This window comes from Acyrthosiphon pisum, chromosome A3, assembly GCF_005508785.2.
Source record: "Acyrthosiphon pisum isolate AL4f chromosome A3, pea_aphid_22Mar2018_4r6ur, whole genome shotgun sequence".
Lineage (NCBI taxonomy): Eukaryota > Metazoa > Arthropoda > Insecta > Hemiptera > Aphididae > Acyrthosiphon > Acyrthosiphon pisum.
In genome coordinates this window covers 10,834,051-10,856,177 of record NC_042496.1, presented here as the reverse complement: position 1 = coordinate 10,856,177, position 22,127 = coordinate 10,834,051, and the positions used below count along the sequence as shown (strand labels likewise).

The 22,127-nt window shown below is 26.9% G+C and overlaps 4 protein-coding genes across 5 annotated transcripts in view; 3 read left to right on the top strand and 1 right to left on the bottom strand.

Moving 5' to 3' along the window:
- The first annotated feature begins 1,534 nt into the window (after positions 1 to 1,534).
- Positions 1,535 to 7,860, top strand: LOC100164163 (tetratricopeptide repeat protein 27). 2 transcript variants are annotated; one of them, XM_001951655.4, is made up of 17 exons: positions 1,535 to 1,767; positions 1,862 to 2,033; positions 2,779 to 2,862; positions 3,876 to 4,017; positions 4,098 to 4,350; positions 4,406 to 4,533; positions 4,613 to 4,725; positions 4,796 to 4,862; positions 4,922 to 5,035; positions 5,096 to 5,314; positions 5,372 to 5,560; positions 5,649 to 5,801; positions 6,436 to 6,597; positions 6,676 to 6,846; positions 6,911 to 7,106; positions 7,179 to 7,279; positions 7,342 to 7,860. In XM_001951655.4, exons 1-17 carry the CDS (start codon positions 1,665 to 1,667, stop codon positions 7,441 to 7,443), a joined length of 2,469 nt encoding a protein of 822 aa, XP_001951690.2. In that variant the 5' UTR covers positions 1,535 to 1,664; the 3' UTR covers positions 7,444 to 7,860. The 2 variants fall into 2 exon arrangements, with proteins under 2 accessions (XP_001951690.2, XP_008182745.1); XM_008184523.3 differs by having other exon boundaries at positions 1,546 to 1,767; positions 1,865 to 2,033.
- Positions 7,838 to 9,824, bottom strand: LOC100159356 (UPF0598 protein C8orf82 homolog). The gene is given in 4 exon segments (NM_001246089.2): positions 7,838 to 8,370; positions 8,500 to 8,548; positions 8,994 to 9,231; positions 9,607 to 9,824. Coding segments are annotated over 3 exon segments (678 nt in total). The 5' UTR covers positions 9,186 to 9,231; positions 9,607 to 9,824; the 3' UTR covers positions 7,838 to 7,933.
- A 93-nt stretch (positions 9,825 to 9,917) lies between these two features.
- Positions 9,918 to 11,776, top strand: LOC107882144 (28S ribosomal protein S17, mitochondrial). The gene is made up of 3 exons (XM_016804120.2): positions 9,918 to 10,169; positions 10,237 to 10,445; positions 11,522 to 11,776. The coding sequence occupies exons 1-3, from the start codon at positions 10,050 to 10,052 to the stop codon at positions 11,691 to 11,693; spliced, it is 501 nt and encodes a 166-aa protein (XP_016659609.1). The 5' UTR covers positions 9,918 to 10,049; the 3' UTR covers positions 11,694 to 11,776.
- Positions 11,777 to 19,960: 8,184 nt separating this feature from the next.
- Positions 19,961 to 22,127, top strand: part of LOC100569254 (juvenile hormone acid O-methyltransferase) — a 9,417-nt gene continuing 7,250 nt past the window's right edge. Inside the window, exon 1 of the mRNA XM_016804125.2 lies at positions 19,961 to 20,222. Coding sequence (XP_016659614.1) covers positions 20,124 to 20,222 — 99 coding nt within the window. The 5' untranslated portion in view covers positions 19,961 to 20,123. The remainder of the gene's footprint in view (positions 20,223 to 22,127) is intronic.

Sequence of the window (22,127 nt, the reverse complement as noted above, 5' to 3'; positions counted from 1 at the left end):
GTTACTAGCCATATCTAATATGTTTATCGTTCTCGTCGGCCCGCAGCATTAAAATTTTGAGCGCGTTAATAATAACAATTTTATTTTATTTGCAAAAAATTCCCAACATATTTTCAATTATAAATACAGTAGCAAGTTTGCCAAATTCCTAAAGCAAAACTAGTACCTATACGATCTACTGATAAAACGTATGTACTTTTACAGAAATCTTTGTGATCAGCAATGTACTTATTCTAGTTTTCTATTTCAGTTATATATATTACGTTCATATGTAGGAGATAAAACGTTTTAAAATAATTAAAATCGTTTTTTCAAAAAATGAGATTAAGTGCTTATATGCAAAAAGTTTTAAACAAGATGTTATCAACTGTTATCTAATTGATTTTTTGTGATTGTTATTTAAAATGTTTGAATTATTTGTTTAGTAGAGGTACCTATAAACAATTATTTATTCTATTAACTAGGTATTTCTATAAACCGACTGTATAATAGTAAGTAATAGTACTACACGGACCTACAGTAGAAAACACGAGTACGAAAGACTAAAGTCGAATCACGATGATAACTAAATATTATGAGTTATGATAAATAATAAGCAATCGATATTTCAAGTTTTCAACCAACTAATGACCTGGGGCTGTTGGTACGTAATATTGTAAAATATATCTACAGATCGCACTATCGCCCGTATGGGCCAATGTTCTGGGAAAGTGTAGAGCTAGTTGTTATTGAGAATTCTCGATGATCGAGGGGGATAATTCCCATATTATATTTTGGGTAAACAACTAAATATTAATAATAATTATAATAAACTAGTTCCTAGATATGAGTCTAGATAATAATATAGTCATGTCATATAAACTCGTATAAACATGTTCTGACATTCTGTCGAAATTTACAATAGTTGATAATTTGTTTTTAGAAAAAAAATAGAACAAAATTTAATGCATTACAAAATACTTAATTATAAATTGTTATAAATATTAAAAAAAAATTCATGGGGGGGATTTATCTCCCTCATCCCCCCCCCACCCGTTTGACCGCCACTGTACCAGGGGGTGGTTAGGTATTATCATAGAACAATGTATTATATCCCTCCTCTCATTGACCCATAAATCCCTTTTTTGTTTTATTGGTACAATGTTGGATGATTAATCAAAAATATAAAAATATAAAATTATTTTACGTGAATATGTTTTATCTATTTTGTAGTTTTGTGCATGGGCCGGAGAGAGAAAACATACATTGCCACGTCTATAATATTGTAGCTAATTATAAGTAATATATTACATAATTAGAAAGCCTTAATTTTAATATATATTATATTTTATAAATTACATTAGTATATACTATCTAGGTTCTCTACTCTCTAGCTAGTTGTAATATTATATAATATAACCATGATCTGTGAAATGTGAATTGCGGATTTGCGCTGACCGTGGACTGTGGAGGTAACTATCAAAATAATTAATATTGGTGTCTGGTGATAACTACTGATAATAGTGTTCGATTTGAGGTTATGTTAATTTATTCTATAGAATAATATTGTGATATTTTGTAAGGCATGTTTTTGTTTTGAAGTTCTAGCATTTTGTAGATTGTCTTAAATATTTTATTACATACTTGGTACATTGGTATTTGTTTTAATTAAAACATTTAATATTATGAAAGATAATATTATGTCTGTCGAAAAGTTTACGGATGCAGAAAAGTGTCTGATATATGGAGATACATATTCAAATGTATATAATGAAATAATTGTTTCAGGTACCTACCTATAAATATTATTATAGCATATCTACATTATTTTCATAAAATATGGCATTTTAATCGATTTTCATTACCTTAAATTTATTTTCAGAAGATATAACATCAAATGAAATGAAAAATGTTCTTAAAGGCAACTATGTTGAAGTTTTAGAGAATGATTTGTTTTTGGATCTGTACAACGAGTTTGAACATTTGAACAAGTCTAATTTCAGTTCAAATATTGTAAAACATATAAGTGATTTCTTACATTTGAATCCACTAAAGTAGGTGCATATAAATTAATAAGTTAAGTGATGAATTCCATAAATATTCTAGTTATATTGTTCTTACGTTTGTAATGCATCATATTTTCTTTAGAAGCACCAAAATGTATTTGAATCATGGGGTAAATCCTAATTTAAAGTGTATACAACCATCATTAAAAATGAATAAGAATTTATTTTTCAGATAAGATATTAAATTATACACCTTTTCTACAAAAGTCATTAAGGATAATCCCTGGTATTTTCTACTGAACTCTGTAGTTCTGTTTAACACTATTGTAAGTAGTTACTGATTAACCAAGTTCAATAAGAGCCTAGATGTGAATTATATTTAACATTTTTAATAAATATAACTTTTAATCCCTTCCTTACAATGAACTCTATTATTATTAACAATTTTTTGTAGTTATGGATGAAAAGCAGTAATTTACTCACAAATATGTTGTAATTAGTAACGTCTTATAGTTAATAGTATATTTCACATATTACATTTTCATCAGTACCAAATAATAAATTATTCAGTATTGTATTTTAGCTCCTAGTTTCCTGTGTTAAGAAGTTAAACATAAACTATAAGTATTCTGGCGTTAAATAATCAATTTTAACATTCCGATATGTATCATAAACATACATGATTGTAATTGATTACTGCCTAAAATTTAGCAACCAAAATTGTAAACTAATTAATATACTTTTTTCATGTATAATATACAGTGGGTAATTAAATGGTATATTTTTGTTTCAGAAACAATACAATTTTTACAATTGGCGTTGCTTGTTATCAATTGTTCTTACAAGCAAATTGGACTGGACCTTTGGTATCAAAATTGTATGTTTTATTAAGGATCAACTATAAGCTTCCTACTTAATTATTCTTTGTAAATATCCACGAGAGAATATAATTATCTGTTCTCTATGAAATTCGTTCTTTGAAAAAATAAATTTTTCTATAGTAACTTTATACAGTTATAAATTGATCTCTATACTTTGTCCAGCAAAATAACACGTCACAGACCTACAAAAATCTATTTGTTCAGTGCATCCCCCCACATCACTCAGCCTGACCATTCATTCCCATCGAGACTGATCCATTGAAAAAGGCCATAATCAGGTGGTGGCAGTTGGAATAATTACGCGTGTATGTTACCTGGAAAAGGAAATGAGCCACAAGCGAGCGTTCTACCTATATACATTAGTCTACATGAGCAGAATCGAAATTGTTCTCTCTTTGGACTGAGCATGGAATGAGAATGAGAATAGAAATCCCTTAGCTCTAGAAGAAACTTTGCCAGTAGATTGCACTCTTTTCTTAATTTTTTTAGTTATATATTAAATTACATACATTAGATTAAATAAGTTAAAATTTAAAAAAAAAAAAGGTAACAAATACTCATTAAAGAAATTATTTATTTCAAATTAATTTTGTCTTATATTTATAGCCTACTACTTATAATATATATACTTAAAAAAAGTTTATGGACCATCTATTCTCGCACAAAGTTCTAATGCCATATCAGAAGAAAAATAGTTTGAAAAAATTGGCAATAACATTCAAAGCCACCACATTATATTGATATAATAATCTTTAATAAATATTACCTTCCAATCTCTGTCTAATAACATAATTATTTTCTTGAAGATTTATTTTTTCTATATGCTGGTATTTTAATTTCACAATTTCTTCTGAACATATAGTTTCTTCCGGAAAAGATACATTACATGAGTTCTGGGCTTACAAAAATAAGTTTATTAGAGGTTTATTTCAGAATTAACTCCATATCCCAGATTGTAACTAGTCGCATTACACTTTTTGATATAAGAATTATTTAATGTTATTTTCAGAGATTTAAAGAGTTGGGGTCCAAGCACTGCGGTAATAGAAAGCTTAGTGGATGATTTAGATTGTGTATCTAGAAAAGTATTGTATCCTGAGCTCTTAGTATTTTCATATGCAGTTTTTAGTAACGATCAGATCAATATTTTTGTAAGAAAATCTAGCAGTAATTTGACTATTATAATATATATATTATTTTTTTACCACATTTTTTGTTTGATTTTTTTTAGACACGATTTTGGTGGCAAATACGAATGCTTTCTACCCTTCAATCATTATTAAACGAATTATCAAATGATATAAAAAACATGTTTGAACTGGCTTTTAAACAAATGGAAAACACTGTTTTGGAAACTGATGAAGAAGCTTTATTTAGGATAGAGCAATGTAAAATTTATCTTTCTCATTATGGAAATATTACAAAAGCCACTAACTGTTTGAACACTGCAATGAACTTATTGGGTTTAGAACATTCACTTGTCGGTAAGTTGAAATATTATAATTATTTAATTCTATTTTGAGAATTAAATGGTTTTAGGTGCAATGGGAAAGAGAACTAAATTTCAAGTAAAAGAACTTGCCCAGTTAACTCTAAATGTGAATTCACATAAGGAAGAAAATAATACCAATCTATTGACCCCACATGAATGTTGTGATTTACCTAAAGTAAGTATCTGCCATCTAGTATAAGAATATAATTACAAAGTTAATTTAAATTGTGTTTAAATATTTTTATTTTATATAGGATTGTGTGCTTGATGATGAAAATCGTTTACCAGATATTAAGTTTTCTAATGAAAGCGCTGGTAAATTTCCTAAATTGAACAGTCTTCAACAAGCAGCCATCTTAAATACACTGTAAATACTTTATTTAATCTTATGTATTATTATTATCTAAACATTTTAACCAAAGACTTATTTCTTAAAGTTTAATGGAACAAAAGTGTAAGCCCAAAGATGATCTACAATTCGAAGAATTGCAGCCATATATAAGAGTAAGTTTTTTATGATTTATTTCTTAAAACAACAGTAAAATATTTGTTTAATACTATAGTGTTTGGTATCACAACAATCTGTGTGGAGTATTCACGTTTCAACTTTGCTCCAACGATCTTTGCTAGAAAGGGATAGTAGGAAATCAGTAGAACGAGCAATGAAGCAAATAGAGGTAAATGTACTTAAAACAATTGTAGTTAACATTGTAAATTTTATTTAGTTTTTTTTTTAGTGTTTAGTTAGCAGTTTGGAAGTGTCAAGTCCACTTAATGTTGATAGATTATATCTATTTCATTGTTCTTTTGTTTCACCTTCTTGGCAACTTAAAGCATACTTGGGGAATATAATGCTCTCAATGGGTGCAATCCAAAGTGCATTAGATTGGTTTTTAGCTCTTGACATGTGGGAGGAATGTGTTGCTTGTTATAATACTCAAGGCCATAGACATAAAGTAAAACTAATTATATTAATTTAGAATTTTGATATTGATCAATATAATTTATAACAGGCTGCAGAAATTCTTAAAAACGAGTTAAAATCATCAAACCTCACTGTAGCTAAACATATTTTAATATTATGTTTACTTGGAGATGCTACTGATGATATATCTCTTTACGAGGAAGCATGGAAAATTTCAGATTATCGAAGTAGTCGAGCACAAAAACACTGGGCTTTTTACTATTACACAAGAAAAGAAGTAAGATGTATTTTTATTTAAAATGTTTAATTGTGAAAAAAATTATTCAAATCTAAAACAGAATTTTATTTTTTATATTTACATATAGTATAAAGAGAGTATAGATCACTTCAAAAATTCTCTCAAGATAAATTCTTTACAAGAAAACTTGTGGTTTAGACTTGGTTTTGCATGTATGGTTGAAGAAAGATGGTCAGAAGCTGCAGAAGCTTATAGAAGGTACTGCGACATTGAGAATGACGTGAGTAATGAAATAGTTAGTTCTGAACTTTCAAACAAAGTAAATACTAAAATATATGATAGTTTATTTTTTTAATGTCCTTAAATTTTATCAGAATGTTTCTGGAAAAATTCAAAATAGCTAATTTGTAAAACTAATTTTTAGGTACATTCTAATATTAAAAATATTTAGTTAAGTCAAGTAGTTTCATTTTTTAAAATATCAATGTATTTTAGGATTAAATTAATTTAAAATAATAACTTTTTCAAAACTTTTTTTTGGGAATTTCTTGAAGAATTTCTTAAATTATTTATTGTCCCTATAATTATTATAATTTTTCTCATAGGTATATTTAACTATTTTTTTTTTATTTATCAGTTCTTTCTGTTACACTGTATATAACATAATATGACATAATATAATATAACACATATTTTACCACATTTGCACTAGCAGAATAGTTAAAGCTAAATATTTTTCTATGCTTGTAAGTGGTTATATTATATTTTACTACATTTGGGGAAACCAGCAATTCCAGCTTTTTTGCTAAGGTTTTTGGTTGTAGTAATACACAAAATATTTAAGTATTAAATTGTATACATTTTAATCAAAAACTTTTGGGTAGTTGAGTTATAAATTTTTAATTTGAAATTAGTGTTTTGAAGCTTGGAACAATTTAGCAAAATGTTACATTAAGAATGGGCAAAAATCAAGAGCCTATTATGCACTAAAAGAAGCTGTGAAATGTAATTATGAAAGTTGGATGGTTTGGGATAATTTAATGGTAGTCAGTGTTGATTGCGGTTGTTTTGAAGAGGTATCAATTTTAATTTCTTTAACTAAAATAATAATTATAATACACATACTGTAACAAGAATAATTCTTATTACCATAGGCAATCAAATGCTATCATAGATTAATAGATTTAAAAAGTAAGCACGTAGATTTGGAGGTTTTAAGAATTCTAGTACAGGCCGTACAGAATAATGTTAAAGATGAAAACGATAGGCCAGCATCAGAACATAGGAAATGTTTACTACAACTTTTTGGAAGACTTACATCACAAGTGAGTTAGATTATATTTAAATTTCTTATTACACTGTATTTTTATTAATTACAATGATATTTAGGTACAAAATGATGGTGAAATTTGGAAATTGTATGCACATCTTGAAGAAGCTGTACCAATACCAAATAAGGAAACAGCCGATAAAGTTTTACACCATTTACAATGCGCCCATCGTTTCACCACACAGGGCAACAAGTGGACACAAGAAAAAAATTCTTGTTTGTTTGTCTCAAGATTATCATTAGAGCTAGCTGAAGGCATGTTACTGAATATTTATTCATTTTAAATAAATTATATTCAATATTGTATTTATGTTTTTGATATTGCAGCATACCTTAGCTGTAGTAACATAACAGAAAATCATGAACAAAAAAAACGGTTTCTATCATCTGCAAAGATAATGCTAGTGTCAGTGGTTTCACAAATTGAAGTGTGTTAAATAATTTTTGTACGTATATTTTTATTTTGTTTTAAATTTTTCATATTTTGCAGAAAGAAAAAGATTTAATGGAAAGTGCAGACATAAGAGAAGAATTTGAAAAAGTAAAAAATATTTTAAACGAAATCAAACTTCAACTTTCAGCAGAATTGTAGATATTTTCGATAATTATTTGTTTTCCTTATCATAAAAGTTGCTGTAACAATATTATATTTAATATGTAATAACACAAATTTGTAATACAAAATTGAAAATATTCTGAAAATATTTGATTATTCCATAATCTTATATAAGCAGATGCAGATTCAAACTCAATAAAAGTATTGAAAATTACACTTGAAAAATCTCATACTAAAATAATCAATGTTTTTCTGTTATTTGTAAAATACTAAGCCTAATATAATAAAAAATGTAATACAATTTTATTAGGGTAATATGAACATAATATCCTTTTTACTGTAATCCATCCTGTACACTTATATATAGTATCTCTTAAACTAATAGTAAGTGCAGAAAAAATTATTGTAATCAAATAAATAAATAACAAAATTCTTGGATCAACTTCAATATAATTATAACATTTTGGTTTTTGACAAATATTTTATTTTAAATTAGCACTATTCACATAAAAACTCGAAATTTTGCTCATTTGCGGATCAAGTGCTTGAACCAATCAGGGTCTAGAACATACTTTTTATCATTCCACAAAAAATGTGTAGGCACATAATTGTTTGTATCATTATATATGAACATTTTACTAAATTCGATAGCTGTTCTAGATGATACAAGTCCTATTGAGCCATGTTGCTCAGTGGCTGGATGGTACACTCTACCATTTTCAACATCCATCCAAAGCTTATCGGGTTGAAATAAAACTGTCAACTTTGGACCAGCATGGTTATGACAGAATAACAGATTGCCATCATTACCTTTGATTACCTGATTGAACACAATTGGATGGTCATCACATCTAACAAAATTCCGTTCTCTACCGCATAATGATATCCATGGAAAGTGTTCTTTATATCGATCAGTTGTGTTTAATTTTAACCGTTTGAAAAAAAAAACCAAAAAATCTATTTCTGAAAAAAAAAAAAAGTATTGAAATGTTTTAAAACAAAATATCTTGAAATTATATATTGAAAAAAAGAAGCAATTTAAGTTTTAATTTTTTATATAAAACATTTTTAAACAAACAACAAAATATTTACCTTTATAAGCTGATGTGAAATTTTTCATTTTGCTATCATCCAAAAAAAGCTAAAAATTACATATATTTTGATATTTGATTACTATATTAAATTTAAATTAAGCATTCAAAAAAATGTAAGTTTTAAATGTTTAATAACTAATGAAACATTTTAAGGTGGCTGATTTTTTAATAGATATAATCAATGCATTTCTTCCAAAGGTTATATTATGTGAACAATCATACAAATAGCAAGTGTTTAGAAAAAAATGTTGTACTATAATACAAGAGTTAATTGATTTGTTTCATTTAATATATTAGTTTTAGATTCTAAAATATCACAAGGAATGTTGAAACTTGTATCAAGAAAGTTTCACTATAAGGTGGGAATTTTTTTGAAAATAAATGATATATTGTTTTTAAAGCTTTAACAGTTTTGTATAAAAACAAATATTTTGTATTAAACATTTTTTTACATTTTTCAGTTAACCTATTAACACAAATTTATCTACCAACCATTCCTTGGTGATCTATATAATAGAAATATTCTCTTATTTTCTTCTCTGGTGATTGTCCTTGTACATATTGTACCGTAGAGTAAGTTTTATTTTCGGTAATAATCTGAACTTTACTTTTAAAAATTTTGAAATTCTTCAAAAAGCAGTGAGTTCTTATACATACTGAGAACATAGTTTTTGTTGTATACATAGGTACTTGGTTTTTTAGAACTGCTGTAGCACCGTGAATAAACAATCTTTATTAACAAAAAGTAAAGTATTTTATTATAATATAATATAATTTTGTGTTATTAATATAATATTAAGAATATTCTATACTTTCCATAGTTTTATCTTTTATAAATTAATATATTTTATGCAATAATTGTTCAATACAAAATCAGTGATACCGATTTACTTATAAAACTAAAATGTATAACTTTATTAATAACTATTAGAATATATTTTTCATTTGAGCGCACAAACACAGACAGATGCTTGTGCTTCAAATCTTGGATTTCCTTATGGTTTATTTATCTAAATATGTTAGTTTGTATTCATAAGTGTAATTATTGTTAGTAATATATTAGATAATAAACGTTTCAATGTTTGTTATGTCCTATTCTACAAACCTTGTGTCCCCTACTAGTAATTATGACGTTATACAATACAATAATTATACTACTATTATACTAGTCATAACTCAACACAACTAATATACATAAGTCATGCTATATCTTAAGTACACTCCACAGGCACAAACTGTTTTTTTTTTTTTTTTGATAGTCACTAATTTTCTATGAAAAATAAGTAATTTTCATTTTTCACTATTTTTAAATTTCACACTCTTACTATCTTAGTTATGTTATCAATAATCGGTACTATCAGCTATAGCCGTGGTTCTTATTATTGATAATAATAATTTATTATCTACAATTCTACAGTGATATTTTTGAGTTGAGAGATTTTATATTTTCATGCATATTTTGTAGTCATAAGTCATAACTCCCGTCTCGTTTTGAGATTTGAGTTTTCTTTTAAAATTTCCGTTGAATTTATAATAATAATCGCAGACATGAGTTTAGCTGGAGCTACTAAATCTTTACTGCTTTTGGGTCGGTGTGCTCCGTCAGTCAAACAGAATGCATCAAAAATTATTGTTAAGAAATTAGAATTAGACCAGAACCTATTAATGGTGAGTCTCGTATAGTAACTTTTTATCTACTTTAAATAAATAATATTTGTATTGATTTTTTTTATAGTATTTTCATAAAGATGAAGTTTATTATGCTCATGATCCAGAACAACAGTGTAAGACGGGTGATGTCGTGCTCATCCAAGAATTATCAGAAAAACTAACAACTCACATTACTCATCAAGTACTCAAAGTGGTGTATCCTTTAGGTGATGTTACAGATCCTATAACTAATAAAAAAGTAGCAGCGCTTCGAAGTGGAACAGTTTGTTACAGGTTTGTCAAAACAATGGTTGTGTACTTCTTGTATGAATGAATTCCTATATTTGTGTACATTTTTCTGTAATTAGAATATCTCTTGTTAGATGCTTCTTAATTCTGTTTCAATTATAATGGTTTTATATGATATCTGACATAACCAAGTGTAACTATGGTACACTTTTATTTGTAATTACCTATGTTTACACTGTTGTATTATTTTATAACTTTATAAGTAACTATTAAGGTAAATTAACATAAGCTTACAGCGCTGAAATTAATTCAAAATTTTAAGTTGAACAAGTTAAATAGTTGTAATAATATTAATAGGTACTTATTACATTTTTCAACTCACTATGCTCATTGCTAGTAGTAAAAATAAGATGATTTATAATGGGTGTTTTTTAGGGTTCCGTACGGTAAAACGGGGTTACTATTACTAAGGCTCTGTTGTCCGTCTGTCACCAGGCTGTATCTCATTAACCATGAAAGTTAAAAAGTTGAAATTTTCATAGATTATGTATTTCTGTTGCCGCTATAACAACAAATACTAAAATTCATAGAATTTTTAGTATGAGCAGTGTTGCCAACATGTTTATAGCTGATGATGGTACTGAACCCTTCGTACGCGAGTCAGACTCCCACTTTGCCGGTTTTTTTTATAGATGTCGAAATAAATTATTATTATTATTACCTAAATAATAGAATAAATACTCAGGGCTAGGATTTATATGCAACAGCATGTTTTTTTTTGCTACTTTTGATTATTGATTTTGTCAGTAATGTCCACGAATCACCTCATGATGAGATAAATGGTGGTATTTTTATTTTGCATGTTTTTGCATATTTTGGATAAAATGCATATTTAAAAATTTTTTATTGCGTATAAATCCTAGCCCTGATAATTATTAATAAAACTCTTACATTGTACTTATTAGTTATTATCCCAGAATATATTAAAACAAATAGGTATAAAAAAAATGTTAAATATATTATCAAAATTGTAAAATTTTTAAAACTTGAATTTTAAATGTCCTGAAAAATAGAGAAATTATGGAATATGTATTTTATATTTTTAAATTACTATTTTTTAGGGATGATTTAGAAGAAATTGATAATCTTTATGGTCTAACCAAGAAACGATTTAATTATGCCAACGCACCCAAAAGAGGATGGCAAGAGGACAAAAAAGATTTTTCTCACAAAAAAAGCTACATCAAATACCATGAATCTGAAGAAGAACAGCCATATTCAGTTCCAAGATAAATGTTTAATTTATATATTTAACATTTTTATTTGTATGTAGGAAACATAGTTTATTAATAATATATTAAAACATAATGTATCAATTTTTCAAAATTTTATATTGATGTCTATTAAGAAAATATGCATTTCATTTGATTTTATATAACTATAAAAAAAAAAAGTCTTCTATGTAATAATTTTTAAAACAACTCTACAGCAGTGTATCAAATGTATTACTTACTAGTTATTATACTCTATTTGAGTTAAGAAACACGGTAGGTGGTTGAATTATGCTCAGGGGCATGGCTTTACTACTCGGCAGGTATAATGTATATAGATAGTTGGCTTAGTGGGGGTAACAAACGAGTGTTGCGACTTGCGACTCTTGTCCGACTGCTACCAACAAAAACTGGTTGCCGCTGAATATGTTTCTTGACTTCAACAGAACAGAGTATAGTTATTAGTATAATCATTGATTATAAATACTATAGATCGCTCACTAGCCCGTATTAACGTGATGGAAAATATTGACCAATCATGGATGTGGTTTTTATGATATATTTATAATCAATGGTATAATATAATATTGATATTTCTTAATATAATATTATGTAATGTACATAAAAATATAAAAAAATATCGTGCATTAGTCAAAATTTGACCAGAAAACACATATTAATGTATTATATAATACATCACATATAGGTAGGTAGATACAATGATAGAATTAAATTATTTTTTAAACGCTCAAACCAAGATTATCTGTGGCATGGCCGAGAGAAATGTAAATTTTATTAAAAAAAACTGTTACAATGCATTTTGGATTCGCAAAATATTTTATTCGCCTTAGATTTATTTTTGAATGAACTTTTAAGTTTCAATATAATGAACATAAAGCATAAAATAATTATATATTATTTATATAATGTATGTCCCCACATGGGGCAACACTACAGTTAATATAATAATATGATATTAAACATGTATAATACCTATGGATATAGATACATAATGTGAAAAGTAGGTAATTAATTTAGACTAAATAAAAAACATTTAGTATACAATATTTTAATTTTATCTTCTTATCAACAAAAAAATTTAACTCTTCCAAAGCATTTCAGAAATTTTACATACGATAGTACGATACATAAGGATAGGGCTGCTTAGAACAAAAATGTTTCCTTCTGTTTTAGTGTAGACTGTAGTAGAAACTACGAAAAACGAGTGTTTTTTTGTTGTGAGATAATTTGTAATAAATCTGGACTTTTATGGTAATTTAAAAGTTAAATGAGTTTATACATAATATATTAAAAAAGCTTCAATAAAATTACGTCTAGATCTCAATGTGATCATATTTAACTGTTACTCTACGTCTCTACTTCATAAATATGGTGAACGGCTAAACTCAATTTGTGCCCTATCGTACCATTGTTCCATAATCATACGAAGAAAGCGTATTGTAAATTCAATTTTACCTATTTGCCCTATAGTTAAGAGGATGTCACATCAGCATGTGTTGTCTCCGTCTTACAAATGTACAACATAGCAAAAACTGTTTTGCACGAGACAACTTTTATCTTTCTGTGTTTGTAGTAGTGGCTCCAAAATGTCAGAACATATAGGGTGGAAAGTTAACTATGCAACCACGTGCCCATATTTTAGATAACATGATTAAGGTACCTATACTTTAACATGGTATTTTTTAACGCGAACATAGTATTTGACAGATGTATACTTATTAATTATTAGTTTATAGTTGTATAATTTAATTTAATTTAATTATATAATACAATTAATACTATAAGTACAGGCGTAAAGAATTTTCTCACAAATCTATAAAAATAAATTTTTGAATCGTTGATTAGGCTTTTATAACCCGCAGTTGTCATAATTTCTACCTATAATATAAACTAGGTAGTAGGTACCTAGTGAGATAAATATATAATTATTATAATATTATACCATACTAATGTATTGAGTTAGGTAGGTACCGATTAAATCAGGCAGATGTCTACTACCTATAGTATATAGTACCTAGATATTTAAAATCATTTGCGGATACAAAGGGGTTATTGGGATTTGGGGCATCGTAATTATATAATATACTATATATACAATAGGGGTGGCCAAATCGCGGCTCGCGTCATAGAGTTTGGCGGCTAGCATCTTAACGTAACATTAGACGTAAATTAACGTAGAACCAAGATGTAATAATATAATAATATATAATAATATGACCTTTTTTTTTTTTTTACATCTTGGCTCTTCCCTGCTGGCCACCCCTGCTATATACCTATGCAACAAGGAAATTTCTTTATCATAAAAGTTTGTTGTTATTTTTATTATTTTATAATATGTATGTATGATGAATACGATCGATTTCCTATGGAGCGATTTTCTTATTTTGTTGTAATTCAAAGACGAATACCAAAGCGACCCCACAATAACCATGGCTTATAATAATATATCTGTGGCATGTTTCAATGATTGTAGGCTTGTAGCCTAATAATTTAAGACCGTGGTTATAGCATAGATTGTTAAATTGTTTATAGAATATGTGATGTACTTAGTAATAATTTAATAATATTGTACCCAAGGACCAATTAAGGGGGGGGGGGGTCTAGCCGGGGTCCTCTCAAGTACCAAAATGAAAAGGGCCCAAACAGTTTTAAGCTGATACAAATTTTTCAGTGATTTTAAAGAATAGTCTTTCTATATTTAAAATAAAATTGTTTTTATCCACAAGAACAACTAAAATATACCTATAGTTAATACCTACAAAATCACTAAGGTAGAAAAGACGTATTTTACTATTATTTAATATTTTCATTGATATCAAAAATATCATCAATAGTAAATAATGTAATTTATGTACAGAGAGAGCTATTTCTAAATTAACTAGAGTAAAAAATAAGTAGGTATAGAACCAGTAAAACCCAAGAAAATTTAGACATACAAATGATTTGTTAATATCATTAGACTTAAATGAAGTACTAGAGAGTTAGCTTCAATTAAAGCAAGAAAAAAAATGTATTTGATAAAATGGTTCTTGTTTTACCTATACATATATAAATATATTAACTTTTGTTAGATATTTGTTGTTAATAAGTATATCTGTATACCTACTGTTTATAAATTTAAAAGTTATTATGAAAATTTGAATTTAAATTAATGAAATATGTATCTTCCTGCGAGCGTAACGAGCGGCTTTGTAAAGCGTGTTTTGTCAAAAAAGCCTATATGAAATTTCAGCCCCGGGGCCCAATAAGTTCTTAATCCGGCCTTGATTGTACCTTATTCTGACTAAAGATAAATTAATGTCGTACTAAATATAATTGTTAGGGTTCCCGTACGGTAAAACAGGACCCTATTACTAAGGCTCCGCTGTCTGTCCGTCCGTCCAGGCTGTATTTCATGAACGATGAAAGTTAGAAAGTTGAAATTTACACAGATTATGTATTTCTGTTGCCGCTATAACAACAAAATACTAAAAATCCTAGAATATATAATATAAGCAGTGTTGCCAACATGTTTATAGCTGATGATGGTACGGAACCCTTCGTGCGCGAGTCCGACCCGCACTTGGCCGGTTTTTTTTATTTGTTTTAAGTTTTAACGGTTCCAACTTTCAAGTTAACAATAGTACTGTACTAGTACTGTCAGCACGATTAAAGATGTAATATTATATCTTTAATCGTGACTGTCAGTCATCAGTGATTTACAATCAACCTACTGTTAAATGTAAATTGGTAAAAACAACGAATTGTTTTTAAATTAGTCCATGCGAAAGAATAAAGAATAATTATGATTTATGACTATTTAAAATCGAATTAAATCCAAACTATATGACTATATCTATTAAATGTAATAACACAAACTTAAAGTCTGTACCTAACTAAACCTGTATTGTATTTTTATCAATACTTGTAATACAAAATGTATATTTGTTCAACACCAAATACATAAGACAAAACAATTTAAACCGGATATTTGTATTTATTTTTAACCATTACATATATTATAAGAAATAAATTTTAAATTTGAGATTATGTTTAGATATCGTGTAGGTAATATTAATTGTAAGTCATCGCTGTATCTTATTTGAATTGAGACAGATATTGCGGGTAGTTGTCCGAATAACCAATTGAATGGGAATACGGAGTTGGGTAACCGATTGAAATACCTGCAAATCAAACAGTATTTATTATTAAAAATATAATATCCATTTACCTATAATATGTATTAGGTGTGCATGCGTTCTTCTTGAGTTTTTATTATTTTGACTATTTAAAGTAATTCATTACCTAAACCACTTCTGTATCCGTATCCGGCGTATCCGTAAGGCGAGTACCGTTGATAACCACCGAAACCTAATGAAAACGGCAAATGGCCATACGATGTTTCTGCAGTTTTCATGTCCTCATTTGTCGCCACTCCGGCTGGTTGTGCAGCGGGCATTGCGAAAGCGACATTCAACACTGCCAAGCACATCAGGATCTGGAATAAAATCCATGTATTATTTAATACCCTTTTAGACAGTGGTTATTAACTTATTGTTCATTTAAATAATTCTATTTTTAAAAAAAATATATAAGCGGAACCATGTACCTAACAATTATTACTATTTATTTATAGGTAACTGACTTATTAGAATTATTACTCATCGAACATAATATTGTTGACCACTTTATGAAGAGGATTATATAAATATTTGTTTTCTTTCTTAGACAGTTAGACACTTAGCTTAGACCCACAGTCATAATAGTAAAACACTAAAACGCTTTCACCTAAAATCTTTGCTTATAATCTTTAAGTACCTACTGTCGTACTGAGTAGGTACCTAATCTTAAAGTAATATTACCATTAATTACAAAAATTATAGAGAGTAATATTTTTGAAGGTACCTATGACACATCTGACTTTTATTTTATTATTATTTGACTTAGCATTCGACTTTCAATATAAATAAAGCATTTTGTAAATTTAAATTATGTTTAAATTGTTTTGAGACAATATTTAGACCAATCGATTTTCATAGTCATACCCTCAAAAATATTGTTCTTTATCGTTATTAAAATTGTTGATTTTACTATAAGATAACTTTAAAATATGAAAAAAAATTATTTTGCGTAAATGCGTTTTATCTATGTTGCGTGTGGGTAAATATATAGTGCGCTAACATCATCTTTAAGCTATTATTTCTCAACTTTTTAATTTTATTGACCAAAATATTGTACAGTTGAATTGAAAATTAGACGTTTAGACAATCGACATATGTTAGCCAAAACTTTAATTTTAAAGAAAATCTCAAAATATATGATAATATATTGCATAAACATATAAAATATGTACCTACTTGTAGTTATAAATTATAAATAAAAATTACAGAGTATGCATAATACGAAAAAAAAACATTAATGATTAAATAAGAATTTTTATTTTATTTGGAACTAAAAAATGAACTCGTTAATTTTCCAAAGGAACGACAAAGAAACGAATTCTTTTATTTTTTAATGAACAAGGAACAGAACGAATTCCTTTTTTTAAAAAAAAAACGAGGAACGGAACGAATTCCTTTTTATAAGGAACTTGCCAAACACTGTTGATAGTTGACACCTACCTAACTGATTTACTAAGACGGAGACAACACATCGGTATGAATGTATGACGTCCTATTAAAAGTATTGTGTTATTCAAATCAAAATGACTTGTTTTATAAAACTATTTATTGTTTGAATGCTACCTATGAATCGAAAATTAAATTTTAAAGAAATTTATTTTATTTTATTATTGTTTTAAGGTTTTGTTTTTTTCCCCCCAATAGCAGATATATGTCATATTAAAATGATAGGTACATTCTTTTGCAACATATTGCATAAAAACTAAAAATTCTAAGATATTAACTATCAAGAACACAACAAAGTAAAATAAAGTAATTTAGTAGTTATTTTAAATTGTTAACTGTTAAAAACACATGAATCTCAAGATTTATTCATAAACAAAAATAAATATGTTCTGTTTTTAATAATAATTAAGTTTTTTTTATTACTTTATTTTTTTATAGGTTAGGCTTTATTACTTAGTTCTTCAACTAGGTACTAATAATTATTTTGAATTGTAAAATACCATTATTCATATTTATTGAAAACAAAGATGATATACTTATATATAGGTACTACCACAAGAACACGTGGAATATATTATATTTTTAAATACTTGATATTGAAAAAATTAAGAAATTCAATTCATACAGATATGTAATAATATGAAATACGATTGAAATACCTAATAAAATATAAATTTGAGTATGTCCAAGAAAATTTAACTTACCATGGTAAATGTAGCAGCCATTTTTCTTGATTTTTGTTAAGAATTCTATTGAATTTTGAACTTGTCTGTTAACTCAACACAACTCAACTAATTTTCATTTGGCTCTACTCGTCCTTTTATTCAAATTTTCCACCAATAATAGTTTTTTTCAAACAATAGACTAGTTGTCACTAATGATCGATTCAATATAAATACGCAATTGAAACTCAAACAAGGACAACCACAAGCAGTATATTCTTCCCTGTGGCTGAACTAATGGTAGTTTAATGGAACATTCGTCGTTAGAACAACTACAGTTTGTTTATAGTATTATTATTTTTATTATTTCTAAATTTTACAGACTTATCTAATATGTATAATATATTATAATTCATAGAAATTTGATTAAAATATAATTATGAAATATAGAAACTGTCGTGAGTACATTTATTTTTATTTATTTTTATTAAGGAAGTCTGGAAGTGCATCCTTTGATTTTTGAACATAGTTACTAATAATATAGCCATATATAGGTATTAAGTATTTTTAACTTTCTATAATATGACTAAACTGTTTACATATTTTATAATACCTACTTCAATTGCCTATTGGTTATTGATAATAAATATAAAAACCAAAATGTACTACATATTTATTTTCACATTTAATAATCTCTTAAGAGGATATCAGCGCACTATTTGTTTTCTGTCTCTGGCCCACGCCCAAGCACAACATAAAAAAAACTCATTAACGCTGAATCATTTTTTCTATGTTTTATGTAATCTTTGAGTATTATCATCCATTACAAAAAATATAAAGAATAATATTTTTGTGGGGAGATGACAATATATCGATTTTATATTTGATTGTTATTTGACCTTGTATTGACTTTTGTACATTTAAAATAAACAAAAAAATGTTGTAAATTTAAATTATGTTTAAATCGTTTTGAGACAATATTTAGACAAATCGATCTGTCATTCTCTCAAAAATATTATTCTCTATCTTTTTTGTAATGGGTTATTTTACACTAAGATATTAGTTAAAAACATAGAAAAAATGATTCAGCGTAAATGCGTTTTGTCGATGTTGCGTGTGAGCTCGAGAGAAAAACAAATTGTGCGCTGACATTCTCTTAACGATTATTAACAATACTTATTTGTATTATTTGTATTTATTGTAATTTTTACCAAATAGCAATGAAGCTAATATTATCAATTAATCACAATCATGTAATTAATTAAAAATACAATCTTATGAATTCATAAATTTAAAACTTGTTGTAATTTGTGTTAATATGAAAAAAATGTCTGTTTTTGGTGGGAAATGAAGTGGCTATTGTTAAATAAATAAATTTGGTGACAATAATGAATTATTTTATAAAATATATGATTCTTAACAAAGATTGTTTAGTTTTTGTCTACAAATAATTAGCATTGATCTCAAAATTATTATATTGATGATTTTGTTAATAATAGGTAGGTACCTATACGGCTATACTAAGAAATTTAAAATAGGAAAAAATCCAACTTTCTGAGATTTATTAGCACTAAAATAAATACATTTAAATGTGCATTAATTCATGATATTCGTGTAGTTTTTGTATTATTGTATCACAAAATACTAACTACAACTTGCGATTTATGTTGACCTGAAGAATTCATTTTTTTAAATGACAAGTCTTATTTTGAGTTTTTAAATAAATAAAAAGTTACATAAAAGTATAAAACATTATAAACAATAATAAATAATAATAAAAATAATTAATTTCGACATTCTTTTATTTAATAACTATTTTCAATTTTCATAACCATTAACCACGCATTTGATGAAAAGCTGTGAAAAATCCACAGTCCAGCGTTTGGTCTGTTTAGTTATAGTAACCGAAACCGTGGTTGACTGCTTATACTTTTGCCGTTATCGTTATCGTTATCGCTATTAATTTTACTATCACAACTTATCACGATTAAAGGCGGGTTTCGGACCACATGTTTGTCTTTGCCGTGTACACGAAAAATGTTCAGCATCAAACACTGAAACACGTGGATTGTGGTTCTATATAGTGTTTAGTCTCGACTCTCAATATTTATTATTTGTGGCTTGCGCTATAAGGAAAATGGATGTTATGCTGAACGATATAATATGTACTGCGTGTCTGAGTGCCCGGGCATGGCGGTTGCAGGTCCATATTCAGCATTTGTATTTTGTAGGCTACAGTTAAATAATGAAGACGTGCAAACAGTGAATATCAATTATTATTTATTATATTATATTATATATAATATATAAGTATTAGACAGTGTAATGACTAACAACATCAGAAAAATAAAACAGTATTTAATTGTATTATATGTTGGTACGATATATCTTGCAATAATTTGAGAATTATTATATAATATGATAGTTACCGTATTTTAATATTTAGTTATATTGAAATGCTACCAACTAACTATACATCACTATGTGGTTTCGGTACGTACATTTTTGTTTTCAACAATTATTTTTAGGTATTAGTTATCGATATTAGTACAAGTAATAAGTAGGTATATTATAGTAAATTGAAATATCACTAAAAATATTATGTTGATAAAATAATAAGGTATATAGTAGTTCTGTATAATATCACAAAAAAAGAAAATACTTATTTTTTGTATTTGAACCAAAACCCAGACAACAATTTTTCGTTTAATAATATTATTATAACATTATTATAATGAATAATATTAGTATAATACTTTTATAATATTATCATTACAAAATGCTGTCTGGGAATATCCATGTTAAGGTTTAAAAAGGTATATTGATTAATAACGAAAACCCTTTTAAATATTATTAGGTACCCAAGTACCTATGCAATAAAAATTGCATTAGGTGCATCAACGAGTGACCATTGGTGTTGCGAACATATTTCAAACGCTAAGCAAAGTATTTAAATAATGACCTACTCATTACCCGTCTATCACTCTAACCCATAATATATAATTTAAATATGTATGCTAATTTAGAATTTTATTTTAGGACGTCATCAATAATTTAGTATAAAAAAAATACAATAATAATTAATTACACATTCATAAATTTTAATTTTTAAATTCTAGGATAAAATACATAACTAATAAATTTAATTGTTTTGATAAAATATCTATGTTCATAAACACATAATATTACATTTTGTGTACTGAAAAAATATGTTTGTACCTATTCAGTGTTTACCTTTAAGTACACTAGTCGTACAGATACATTCTTAACTGACTGTGAAATCATGTTTATAAATTACTATGTAATTCATTAATTATTATACATTATAATATACAAAACTGAAATCGTTCTTCTCTGTTCAAATATCTAATTTTGTCCAAATTTGAACATAAAATAACTAAAAAAAATTTTTTTTTAATTTTTTAGATTTTTTGGTTACCTGGATTTTTAATCCTTAGCCATAAAAGTTGAACACATTATACATTTTTACCTACAAAATCATTTTACAATTTTAAATTTGTTACATTTTGTCAAGATTTAAATTTTAAAAGCTTATTAAAAAAATTGTGCCTATACCTACCTGATTATTTTAAATATTTTTTAACTGCTATTGTAACAATACATCAGGAGCCTTGTACACGCATTTTGAACCGACAAACAAAATTGTATTGAAACTTATGGAAAAATGTCTGTAAACAGTTCAAGATGAGAAAATATTTTGAACATTTTATCAAGTATAGAAATTGATAAAATAAACATATTATGGTGTAAATTTCAAATATCTCCAGTTATTTGTCAATGAATTACAACAAAATGATAAAATCACTACATGAGAAATTAAAAGAATATCCAGTGTTGTAAAAATTTGAACTTAAAACGCTCAAAAAATTTAATTTGACTTACCGGTAGACATTTTTTTTTTCAAATAAGCTAGACAAACTTATGGGGAATCTTGTATTAAGGGGATTCGATACCGTGATTTTCTGTTTTCATCTAACACACGCATGACATAGTATTTTAGACGTGTTTTTTGCCAAAGATACCAATTGATCTAATGAAGCGATAAGAATTCTGAGAACAGATTTGAATTCGTCATCAAGTCTACTTGAAATCGAATTTCCCACATTTTTGATTTTTTGATTTTAGCTTCTCCAAAAATTGAAATAC

Excerpts from the sequence above, each read along its gene's own strand:
- LOC100164163 (XM_001951655.4), top strand. The coding sequence starts at position 1,665 with ATGAAAGATAATATTATGTCTGTCGAAAAGTTTACGGATGCAGAAAAG. Across the intron at positions 4,534-4,612 it reads AATGTTGTGATTTACCTAAA|GATTGTGTGCTTGATGATGA; the intron begins GTAAGTATCTGC and ends TATTTTATATAG. Across the intron at positions 5,561-5,648 it reads ACTATTACACAAGAAAAGAA|TATAAAGAGAGTATAGATCA; the intron begins GTAAGATGTATT and ends ATTTACATATAG.
- LOC107882144 (XM_016804120.2), top strand. The coding sequence starts at position 10,050 with ATGAGTTTAGCTGGAGCTACTAAATCTTTACTGCTTTTGGGTCGGTGT. Across the intron at positions 10,170-10,236 it reads TAGACCAGAACCTATTAATG|TATTTTCATAAAGATGAAGT; the intron begins GTGAGTCTCGTA and ends TTTTTTTTATAG. Across the intron at positions 10,446-11,521 it reads AGTGGAACAGTTTGTTACAG|GGATGATTTAGAAGAAATTG; the intron begins GTTTGTCAAAAC and ends ACTATTTTTTAG.